Raw genomic sequence first — 11,705 nt, forward strand, 5'->3', positions numbered from 1 at the left:
AAATTTAAGTTCAAAGACTTTCAACAAATATTTGGAGGGTATTACACATGTAATTTATGTCGCACCAACTAATATAGAGGTGCAAATTAAAACACATCTATATGACCTGTATGCTAAAAAATGTAAATAAACTTGAGCAAAACCCAAAACCCTCTTTCATTTGACAAACAAAGATCAACGAGATTCACAACCAAGAAGTGAAAAAATGTTAGGAAGAAGATTCATCTCCTTCTTCAGGAAAAGCCCATCATCACAATTTCCAAGGTACCATTTTCAACATAGATAATGGGTTATTATCTGTTCTTTACATATAATTTATAGATATTTGAATACCCACTAATTTGTTCTCCAAGAATTGTGGATTTTACAGCTAAAGTTTCAATCTTTATGTCTGTATATGTGTTTTCTATGTATATTGTTAGTGAATTTCCAAGAAAGTTTCAATCTTTATGTGTGTATGTATATTGTTAGTGATTTTCAATTAAAGTTTCAATCTTTATGTGTGTTCTATGTACTTTGTATGTGTTTTGTTAGTGATTTTTAATAAATTTTGAATCTTTTGTGTGCATATGTGTATGATGATAGTTCAAGTGAGAGGTTGGTGGAGGAAAACAAGGGGAGGAAATGGGGAAGAAGATTGGTTTCCGGGGCATTGATTTCTGTGACTGGTGGTATTGCTCTTAGTGCTCTTGATGATCTTGCCATTTTTTATGCTTGTAGCAGGTATCTACTTTTCTTTGTTTATCTTTAACATAGTAAATAACTGATTTTATGGTTTTAGTTTTAGATAGTTTCATAATTTGATATGGTTATCTCAAGTCACACATGTCTCTCTTTACTGAGATTGGTGAGTGTTCGAGTCTGAGTGGAGACTTGTGTGCTAGTATTGAATTTGTGCAATTGACCATTTTCCAAAAAATTAAAAGAAGGGAGAGAAGAAGAATTTTTATGGTTCGATTGCTGCAAGATGTAATATTGTATGATTATAGTCTTTCTCTCTAGATTAATGGTTACCAGCTTTAAATGCTTTTATTTGGGCTGTAAAGCCGTTAGAGCATTACTTATCAATATATTGCAAGTGTTATATGATTTCTGTCCGGATTTTCCCCTTAGTTTCGTGTTTATGGAATAATTTAGCGATATGATATTATAAAAACCCATAAATGGAAGCTTTTACAAAACATAATTTGTTAGAGAGAAAAAACAGAAGAAAATTTGTTGTCAAGATGCTGCATTGATACTATGTTGCTGTTTATTAGCTTCTTAAATATTTATTTGCTTAAGCTTTCTAGTCGCTAACTATTTAAATTCAAAGCTTGTATAAAGCACTAAGAAAACAATATTACCTTCACCTTTCCTGTCTCTTGGAAGGAGGGTTATACATGCCCGTCTCAATTTATATGCCATGTGCTAAATATATATTTGGACGTTATATATGCCAAAAATATTTTCCAAAAGAATCACAAAACCAACTCCAAATATTTAATTAATTCTGGTAATTGCTTTTTAAAACAACTCCAAACTAATAAACTGATTAGCTATATAATGGACCTAAAATTAGGGGACCCTTCCAGGTGTGTGGCAGTTGGGCATTTTGCACCGGCCTGGGGTTGTGGTTTCTTACTTTCATCTACTATTCTTAATATTTGAGAATCATGCAGTTATTATTGGATATTTTAGGTGAAATTGTGTGGACCTTGTTTGGTAATTATTAACTCATTTTTGGAAAAAGATTTTTCTTTTTGCTTACGCTTGGAGATTAGATAGAACTGCAAGCGCCAAGAGATGGAAAAGTGCAGTAGCCTTAAAAAGTTACTTGATAGTTTCTAGTTCCCATAAATGGGGCTATATTTTAGTATCATACATGGCTTAAAGACTTAAATGCATAAGTTCATAATAAAAATACATATTTCTCTTTTTTGGCCCTCTACAATCATAGAACATAGTACTCTCTCTTTCTACTGATGCGTAGGCACCAGTTGTGTACATTTCATTTCGGGCCAAAAAAGTATAAGCACAAATATCATTACTTAAAAGCTAAAGTTATTATACTAACTAGGGGCGCACAGCCACACATATCTAAATTCCAGATCCACCTTGGATGCTCTTTCCTTTCTTAACACCAAGTGTCAGCTCTAGCTCATCCTCTTCACTCTCAGCTTCAACAACATTATTATCCTTTTCTGGAACAAACCAATCCTGCGGAGCTCTAAACAAAGCTGACCCTTCAGCCATCTCTCCACTACCCCCTTCCCCATTCATCGCCGCCTCCGATTGATGACTGAGTGTTGAGTCATGGCTGATTGGCCCATTCAACTCTTTCCCAGCAGACCTCTTGAACCTCAAACGATTCTTGACTCCATGATGATTGTTCGAGTTCTCGTTTTTGGGAACATGTCGAATGTCATAAGCCTTGTGAGGAGGCCCATTATTAACCTCAGCAGCATCAATTGCGACAGTCTGTGTAATTGGATCTCCTCTTAAAACCGCCTCCACAGCATTCTGGCAAAGGTGCCAGTTCCCAGACCATAGTAATCCGGCTGATCCATAGACCGGGTTCACTAATCGACCGCAGGCATCATACAAAAGCGACCTAAATATTTCTGCAATTAAATACATACAAACAGTTAATAACATAACAAATTTTGATATCAGCTTTTATGTATTAGAATAACTGACCGGGACGGAGGTGGTTAGGACCACCATTGATTAGGTTCATAAGACCTGCGCGGCCATAGAACTTGGCAAGAAAAGTGGTGGCATGTGCTTGGGACTCGGGATTATCGATCCATTGTAAGCAAGGCCTGATGCTACAGTCTTCAGTACAGCCCTTGCGGAGTACTCTGCATCCATTACAACTCATTCTCATTTTCGAATGTTTTGTGATGGGATAGTTGATGTCTACATGGTGGTTTCCTTATATATAGAGTAGGGCCCATGGGTTTAAACGTTAATACTAGTGGCCGCAGCTGTTTCCAAAAGAAAGGTAGAGAGAGGTATTAAAAAAACCGTGTTTCCATTTTAATCGGATACGGATTGGTAGCTGCACTGTAATACTACGTTATATTTGTAAAAATGGAATGTAAAACCACCAAAACATCAGCGCGTGGATACACGGCCCAATCATTATGCTCGGTATATTATCTCTATTGGTAGGTACAAAACTAGTAATTGACAGCCCACCTTAAGCAAAACAGGTTACCTGATAAACCCAATAAACAGCGGCTCTTGCGGATATGTATTAAAAAAGCATAGTGATTAATTACCACGGGAATATGTGGACAAATGGCGAAAAAGTGGGGAACCTCGCTGGTGGTGCCATGCAAAAGAATCCAAAGGGCGTGTTGCATGTGAAAGTCACATTATGTGTTAAAGTGTGGCCCAAATAGCTACATATCGTGCGGTGTAGGGGCCTACTTATACGTTATCTCCTTGTTACTAGACGTAGCAGTCTGCTTTTATAATGGTTAAAAGTTTAAACAGTTCAACACAACTCATACACCAAGTATTTATGATTACATGTACTCCCTCTGTCCCAATGAATTGTATACGCTACTTTTTGGCACGCTTTTTAATGCTCTTTTAAAGTATAGTTCCACAATTTTTTTTTAAAATTTTCTTTTTCTGAATAAAAATTTGATGTTTAAACTTTTATTCAAAAAAAGAAAATTTTGAAAAAACATTATATAACTATACTTTATTGGAGCTTCGAAATGCGTGCAAACAGTGAGCGTATACAACCCACCGGGACGGAGGGAGTATTTAATATTATATATAATTCTGAAGTAACTCATGTCCCTGATTACTAACTAGGTCCTTTGGTTAAGTATTGATTAAGTTAATTATCAGTATTGTAAAGGTATTAATCCTTCTACATGAGTTCAGTATGTGAACGATAGTTACCAAAAATCACATTTTGTGGGATGACTGGATGAGGATTCTAAGAGCATCTCCAATGGGATTGGCTATAATCGTTAGCTAAATTGGACTTGTAAGACGTTATGTAAAATATGTTGAACCTGTAAGACATTGTGCTTCGATGATATTGGCTAGCTATAATTTAAATATAATATGTTATTAATATTTAGATTGTTATAAATAGAATATATCAGTTTAATATGATAATAAATGATGTGTAATCTTCATACAGATTTCTTACAAGCCTGTAGAGGTTCGACAAATATAGTCATTCATAGGAGGTTGGCTAAAATTATAGACAAGGGGTGGATATGGCTGGAGTGTGATTTTTGAAGAGATTGGTTATATTTTTTATTTTTGGTATGCCAACTCAGTTTTTAGATAATGGCTCTTCATGGTTGGAGATGCTCTAAGACTATAAAAGTTCACGTAGATTTTAAGATAATCAAATAAATACTATGTCCCTTTTTTAGACTCTTGTATGGATTATGATGCTGGACCAAACTATCTCCTCTTGATTTGAAGCTAGGCGCACGCTTCTTTAAGCTAGGCGCACATTTTGCAATTTTTTTAAAACTAATATTATTAGGTTTTCTATAAATTTCCATAGGTTTTTAACATAATTTATACTTCATAATATATTAATTCACACTTTCAGGGAAAAAATAATGTTTTATACTTTATAATATATTAAATCATACTTCTGGAGAGAAAAACAATCCTAAAATTGAACATTTAAATTCAAATTTTGAGTTTTATAAGCTGAATTTTAGGCTTCCAGCTTCCAACATTATTAGCGGTTAAGGCTTCCAGGTTCCAACTTTCACCTCGTAAGCTGGTGGCTTCATTACTGAACCATATTGTCCGATAGCCTCTATTGCCGTATCAAAACTATCATAGTTCACTGCATTTAATGTAATACTAACATCATAAACCCATCTTGCAAAAGCTGTACAAGTTCTGGCGCTTAATCCTCGATCCTAACAGTGTAGTTTTCATCCGACCTTTTCTGTTTCTTAAGCTTTTGCACAATATTTTTCAGGATGAGGCCCCAACAAGGCAACCATAAATTAAGTGGCCCCTTTATATGCTGTATTGAAGTTGAGGTATAAGATGTCTTTTTGACGCTCTTTTGCAGCAGAACCTCAATCTCTTTTAAATCTTCTGAATCTGATCTCAGATTTTCAAATGGTATTTTCTGATCCTTTCTAGCCTGCTTCCTGCCAGCCATGTACTCTTCAATCTCTTTTTTCACCTCTGGTGGAACTTTTAAACAGCCCTTGGTATTTCTTCGACATCCAACTAATATTCTTTCACTCTGTAAACTCCTCTTCTTGTTTGTTTCCCTCTTTGACAACATTGCAAGCTGAAATAGCCTTTATTTGGGCTTATAGATTTTTTTTATTTTTTTTTTGGGTTCGTACTTTTGGACCTTAGAATTGAACCAATAACATTATTTATATCATTGTGAGCTTAGCTTTAAAACGTGCTTTTCTATTGCAAAGCGCGCTTTGTGCTCAAGGCCACAACCGCGCGCCTGAAATGAACTTGCTTTGCTCAGCATAGGTGAGGCACTAAGGGTGCGCTTTGCGCCTATGCACACTTTTCACAACACTGTGATCCTGTAAATGTTAATATGTCGTCTTTCCCTTTACTTTGTCTGCATATGATTAGGGATTTTTACTAGGACTGACGCTTCACTTTCTATGTACCTATGCGCTCAACTGTAATAAGAACGAGGCATGATTGGAATATGGTATTAAAAGCAACATCGATTTCCAGTCTTCCTTCGCAGGCAGGACCGGTGGCCCCTTTTTGCCTTTATTCAGCTGTGCACGTCTATCCTTTATTTTCATACCTGAGAGATATTTCTTCCTGTTCTACTTTTTCAAGCATTAACAGGAAAGGACAATTACACTAATATGTAGAGTACTTTCTAGTGATTTTTCTTTGGTAATATATATTTCTTATTGTTTCATTTGTGATGTTTCTGTGATTCTCCAGATATTTTAATTAAAGTAGGTCTGAAATCAACAATAAAAATTGTTAGGAGGGAGTTTTAGTTTATCATGGCTTTCAGTTAGATCGACAAGTGACTCAGACAGAAAGCCTTTCTGGCATATTGTGAATGCATAATAGTCTGTACTCGCTGGAAAAATAACAGTTATTTTTATCATATTATTGGCGCCCTATCAAAATTAAATGTGTATTGCTTATAGTTGCAGTGTGGAATTGTATGATAATGAAAGCAACGGAGGTTTAATTTCTTACATCATATGTAGAGAAGAGAATGTCTTAACCAGTATTAGAAATGCCTCTTTTTTACTATTTTTTTAATGGTGTATAATAGCTAACTTTTGCACTGATTCGAAGAAGTTCGATCTATTCATTATGTTATTAGTATTATTTCTGATACCTCCTAGTGGACTAATATATACTCCCTTATCTTGTTGAAATGCTTATAGTAAGGCCCTGGAGAAAGCTAGCACAAATGAGGCAGTTATAAATGCTATAGGAGAGCCAATTGTGAGAGGTCCCTGGTATAATGCATCACTTGCAGTAACTCACAAGAGGCATTCGGTGTCATGCACTTTTCCTGTTTCTGGGCCTCAAGGCACAGGAGTCTTTCAGTTAAGGGCAGTTCGTGATAAAGGTTTGATTCATCATTTTATTGTGTGTAATTTTTCTTTATTGTCACTTCAGATCACACCTCTATATAAGTTGCATAAAATGTAATGCTATGTTGAACAGATGACAAGTGGCTTACATTTTTCCGACCTCGTGACTGGGAAATTCTTATTATGGAAGCCCTACTTCACGTTCCTGCAAATGAAGGGAAGGATCAAACATTCCGTGTTAGTATAACAGACAAATTGGTACCTCCAGCTTGTAAACCGTGTATGGATTGCAAGCCTGAAGGATCAAGTGTAGCAGAAAACAAATTAGCAAGCTAGTTACTAAATGAGAGTCTTTTTTTTGTTCAATTATTTTTTTGATGGCTTTTAAATATACTTCATGCAGCATAACCCATCAGGGACTTGATACGAGATGCTCTAATGACCATTAATGGCATTGAATAAATTTTGTTAGAACCATATGAATACATGTAGATGTTCGTTCAGAGATCTTTTCCTTGTTGTCCCTGGAGTATTTAAGTTCAGGAAGATGTTTTGGGGACCTCTTATTTTCTGACATTATTTCAGTGTAAAAATCACATTGGCCTTCAGGTTTGTTACATTTTGGTTTGTAAGACGTTCAGCGAATGGAGCTAAGCTGACCGTTTGTTATCTTGGTTCATTCTGATTCGTCGTGAAGTGTGGTTTGTTCTACCTTCGTTTTCATCGTATGTATTGGCTTCTGATGCTGTATAAAATTTGATTTCCATTTGAAAAAAGAATAAGGTTCAGGTCCTTCAGGATATTGCGAAAAAGTATATAAATTATATATCTGCTTTCATGGATTTTCCGAGACTACAGAGGATAAATCCATCACTTGGGTTATTCAGTCGTTCACTAAATCTCGTTTTGCTGCTTAGAAGCGTATGTAAAGTTCACAACATTCCCGCATCAAAAGAGTATGAAGAGTGCCCAAACTTATGCTTAATCTGTATTTAAAAGTGTTTGTGAGTTCAAATATGTGTCTAGCCGGATAGAAAGGAAGCATTTGAGAATTAAAAGCTTAGAATTTAAATCATGCAAAATCTGGTTCCTTTGCTCACTGTCAAATTTCCTATAATTTTCCAGTAACTCTGTGCCGGGGCGGAATCACTGGTATAACTCCCGGACTACCTGCTGATTCTAATAATCAGTAAAAAATTATTATTTAGATTTCAGTTCAAGTTATTTAAGGAGCCGTTTGGTTGGGCTTAAGAAATGACTTCATGTATAAAGTAAAGAAATGGAGTAAAAGTGAAAAATTGATTTGGACTTATAAATTGTCAAAAGTATTTAAATATCCGTAACTTATAACTTACCAAGAATCTCCAAACCAAAAAAAAAAAAGCTAGATTTCCTAGGCTTTTTTTTGTTTTTGGCTTCTCAAACACGGTTTTAAGTACTTCGATTAACTAGTCAAATGATAAAAAAACTGAAACCCCCTTCTTTTGTAAATAAGCCATAAGTCTTGCCAAACACCTACTTCAATTTCTGGTTCTGTAGCCTTTTAAACATCCCTGATTTATTGAAAAATTCTCAATAAATTCTTAAAAAATATTTTATCAATTGCACTCCAATTTGATTAAAAATATTCGATAAATCCTTTATAGGTAGTCAATCAATTTAATTCCGATTCGTGATTTCTAAGACCACCATGATTCCATCCAGACTCTGGTCTTTTTTAGCTAAACTCCAACCTAAAAGGTTAGGCAAATGAAGGGATAAGAACACAGCATGCTAAACAAGGTGTTCAACTTTAACCCCTGTATTACTCCCTGTCTTTCCATTCTAAACATGATTTTCTTTAAACCAGCTGTTATGTTCTGACCTTTATGTTCTTGCTTGTCCCTCAGCTCTCTTTTCTTTCACATACCAGAGGCAACACTAATGTACAAAACAGAAGGTGAGTATAGACAACAGTCATGATTGTGTGAAACTGTAAAACACAACAGTAAGACCAAAAGTATTAAAAAGCCAACTACAGGCTTTGCCTTTTGATTCTTCTTTTCCAGTCAGTCTGTTTTTGGTAAAAGTGAAGTGAGAGTAAATGTGACTGATTTTGGTTGTTATGATTTTGTGGGCTGTGGTTATTACACGCCAATTCCCGGGATTATTGGTACACGATTGTTGCAACATATTTTTCCGAAGTTTTAATCAATAATAAAAACTAAATCTCATCCTTTTATTTTGTATAAGTTTTGAAAAAAAAATCATCAATTGAATTTTTTATTCATCTGCACTTGTTATCAAAATAAATATCTTATTAACAAAATAAATATATTGTCATAATTATTATGACATATTTTATCATTTTTATTAACCGTGACAAAAACTATATTACAAATTCATATCTATTTTATCGTACTTTAAACACAAATGACTTTATCATGTTTATAATCAATTAAATATGACTTGATCATATTTATTATCAGCAAAAAATATATGATAATAATATAGAACAAAGTTCCATGTACCCCACATATTTATTGTAGTACTGTAGACGACCACGTATGTTCGCAACTGTGGAATGACATAAAAACATTCTATAGTTGCAGAATATACGTGGTCTACGGTACTACAGGAAATATGTGGACTACATGTAACTTAACTCTAATAATATAATATGAATATATATAATTGTTGAAATTGAAAATCAAAATTAATCGGTTGACCTACCGATTCAGAATTAATGAAAAATTTATCAGAGATTTTTGAATAAGTCGATGAATTTTAGGGGCCATATAGCTGAGTCTAAAAGAAATGACTTATTTCTTAAAGTAAAGAAGTTGACTATAAGTGAAAAGTTGGTTTGAACTTATAAGTTCTTGAAAGTGTTTGGTTACGCGTGACTTATTTTGTTATAATAAGCTCCAAACTCAAAAAAAAACTAGGGTTTCCTAACTTTTTTTGGGAGGCTTTTAAGCCTCATTTTAAGTGCTTCTCTTGACTTGCCAAACGGTACATAAATAAGTTGAAACCACTTCTCTTCCAAATAAGTAATAAACTCAGTTTGCCAAATACCCACTTAGTCAACTCGGAGTATAACCGGTAAGCAAGCGAAATTTCCTCTAAACACTAATTAGATTTTTTTTTTTTAATAACTCTGGAACTTTGAAACAATGTGTACATACACTTTAACTGAGAGCTTGCTGTCACTCTGTATAGAGTAGCAGTAGAGTGAAAGAACAATCAATTTTAAACAGCAAGCTACACAGCTGACTCCAAAGAAGTGTCTTGCAGTAATAAAAGCAAGTTGGTCACAATCAATAGCACCACTCAAAACTCATCAGTTTTTACAGCTTCTTTCTCTCCTTTTCTTTCCTCTTCTTCTTCCTTCTTGCTACTTTACTGATTCAACACAAGAAAGCATAGACAAAGCGTGGTAATGCATTATTATGAAATGTATCTTCTCAGATGTTGTATATGCTACTTATTTGTGTATCTTTACTCATCAATCTTGTCTCATTTATTTGTGTATATATGAGTGTAAATACTCATTACTATGTACTAAAATTATATATGCAAAAATATTATATACACGTACCTCTTTTATATACCTAAAAAGAGTGTAAAAATTGATCAGATCATATAAAATGGGACGGAGAGAGTAGCATTTTTCATATTCGGATTTTTGAGTTGGAAGTTACTGAAATTCTTTACATAAATAAATAAATAATAGTGTGAACGGTTTTTTTATGATGTGTCCATGACACACAATAAACACAAAATTTGATAAAATTATTTTATTTTGATTGACTAAACACTCTTTAATAACGATAGACCCCTGCATTCACAACAATCAGAATATACCATCAATCAAAATAAGGTTTGTCTAGTGTGTGCCTATGGGCACATGCTAAGCACCAAATTTTATAAATTTGGTGAAATTTAATTGGTGTGATTAGTGAATTTGCAGAGGGTCCGCCATTATAAAGAGGAGCCAATCAAAATCATCCAAACTTATGAATTTTAGTGCTTAGTGGTACCATGAGCACACGTTAGAAAAACCGCACACTAGAAAACCCGATCAAAATATATCGGATTCATAAATTTTAGCGTTTAGCATGTCTACATGGACACAACATAAACATTGCTACTTGCTATGAACAAGTTACTTATGAATTACAGTATTAAGAACAAAAATAGGATATTTAAGCCAGCCAAGTAGCCAACCAACACCTAAATATAAAAGTTAAAAATCGAAGATTTTTAGTGTTGAAGTCGATTCGAGTACGGGATCCTTGCCGGACGTGAGGGACTTGAATTAATTGTCGGAACCGAAACTCCAACCAGATGACATGCAAGTGGTTTCAATACTTGTTCACGGAGAGTGGTAGTGCTTATAAATGTTAGTGGGGACAAGGGGACCTAAAGTGGGACCCACATATTTTAGGTAATATCACAAGTTTCTCGCATCCCACGTGTCACCTGCTTTCAACGGACATTTAGTGTATTCTGTGAAAGGGAGAGGGGGTGTCGTGGGTCCCACTTCTTGTCGGGTTGTCGTTTGGAGACGAGTCTAATGTTGTCCCCATTCCCACTCTGTCTCACCTTCATTTCTCGTTTTTTAGTATTTACTTCATTCCCTTTTATATCTGGCCGATATTTAGTTAATATTATTATTTAACAATAAAATGTTTGTTACAAATCGGAATTTGAGATCACAATTGGGTATAATTCGAGTGGCACTCCACATGTCGTACTTCTATATAATAATAATAAAACTTTGATGAGTAAAAAAACTCTAAATTAAAATTATTTAAACTTGTAATATAATAACAATATCTTAAAAGTTAAATGAATAACATAAATGATGTTATTAGCAACATTCGAACGAAAATATTCTCGCCGTCTCACATTTACAATTTTAATTGAATTTTACAATTACTTTTAATAACTTTGAAATTTGATATTTACCTTTAAAAGTAAATTATGCATATTTTCTAATAATACTAATTATATAATATATAAATTATAGTTAAACTTTGAGCAATTTACATTAAAAATCAAAATATGATATATATGGGGTGTTTGTTTCGGTTTAAAAGCCGAGTTTTTCAACTATAAGTCAGAAACTGTTTATTGTACCGTTTATGTAAAAAAGCTAAAAGCATCTATAAGAAATTTATAATG

At 34.1% G+C, this 11,705-nt stretch overlaps 2 protein-coding genes across 2 annotated transcripts; one reads left to right on the top strand and one right to left on the bottom strand.

Annotated features, from left to right (window-relative positions):
- The first annotated feature begins 95 nt into the window (after positions 1-95).
- LOC108211408 (uncharacterized) lies at positions 96-7,333 on the top strand. The gene is made up of 4 exons (XM_017383003.2): positions 96-264; positions 586-723; positions 6,384-6,571; positions 6,670-7,333. The coding sequence occupies exons 1-4, from the start codon at positions 206-208 to the stop codon at positions 6,870-6,872; spliced, it is 588 nt and encodes a 195-aa protein (XP_017238492.1). The 5' UTR covers positions 96-205; the 3' UTR covers positions 6,873-7,333.
- On the bottom strand, positions 1,936-3,007 carry LOC108211974 (LOB domain-containing protein 41). The gene is made up of 2 exons (XM_064090245.1): positions 2,680-3,007; positions 1,936-2,603 (listed from the first exon to the last, which is right to left on the bottom strand). The coding sequence occupies exons 1-2, from the start codon at positions 2,867-2,869 to the stop codon at positions 2,080-2,082; spliced, it is 714 nt and encodes a 237-aa protein (XP_063946315.1). The 5' UTR covers positions 2,870-3,007; the 3' UTR covers positions 1,936-2,079.
- Positions 7,334-11,705: the final 4,372 nt, after the last annotated feature.

Source organism: Daucus carota, chromosome 3 (assembly GCF_001625215.2).
Source record: "Daucus carota subsp. sativus chromosome 3, DH1 v3.0, whole genome shotgun sequence".
NCBI classification, from domain to species: Eukaryota; Viridiplantae; Streptophyta; class Magnoliopsida; order Apiales; family Apiaceae; genus Daucus; species Daucus carota.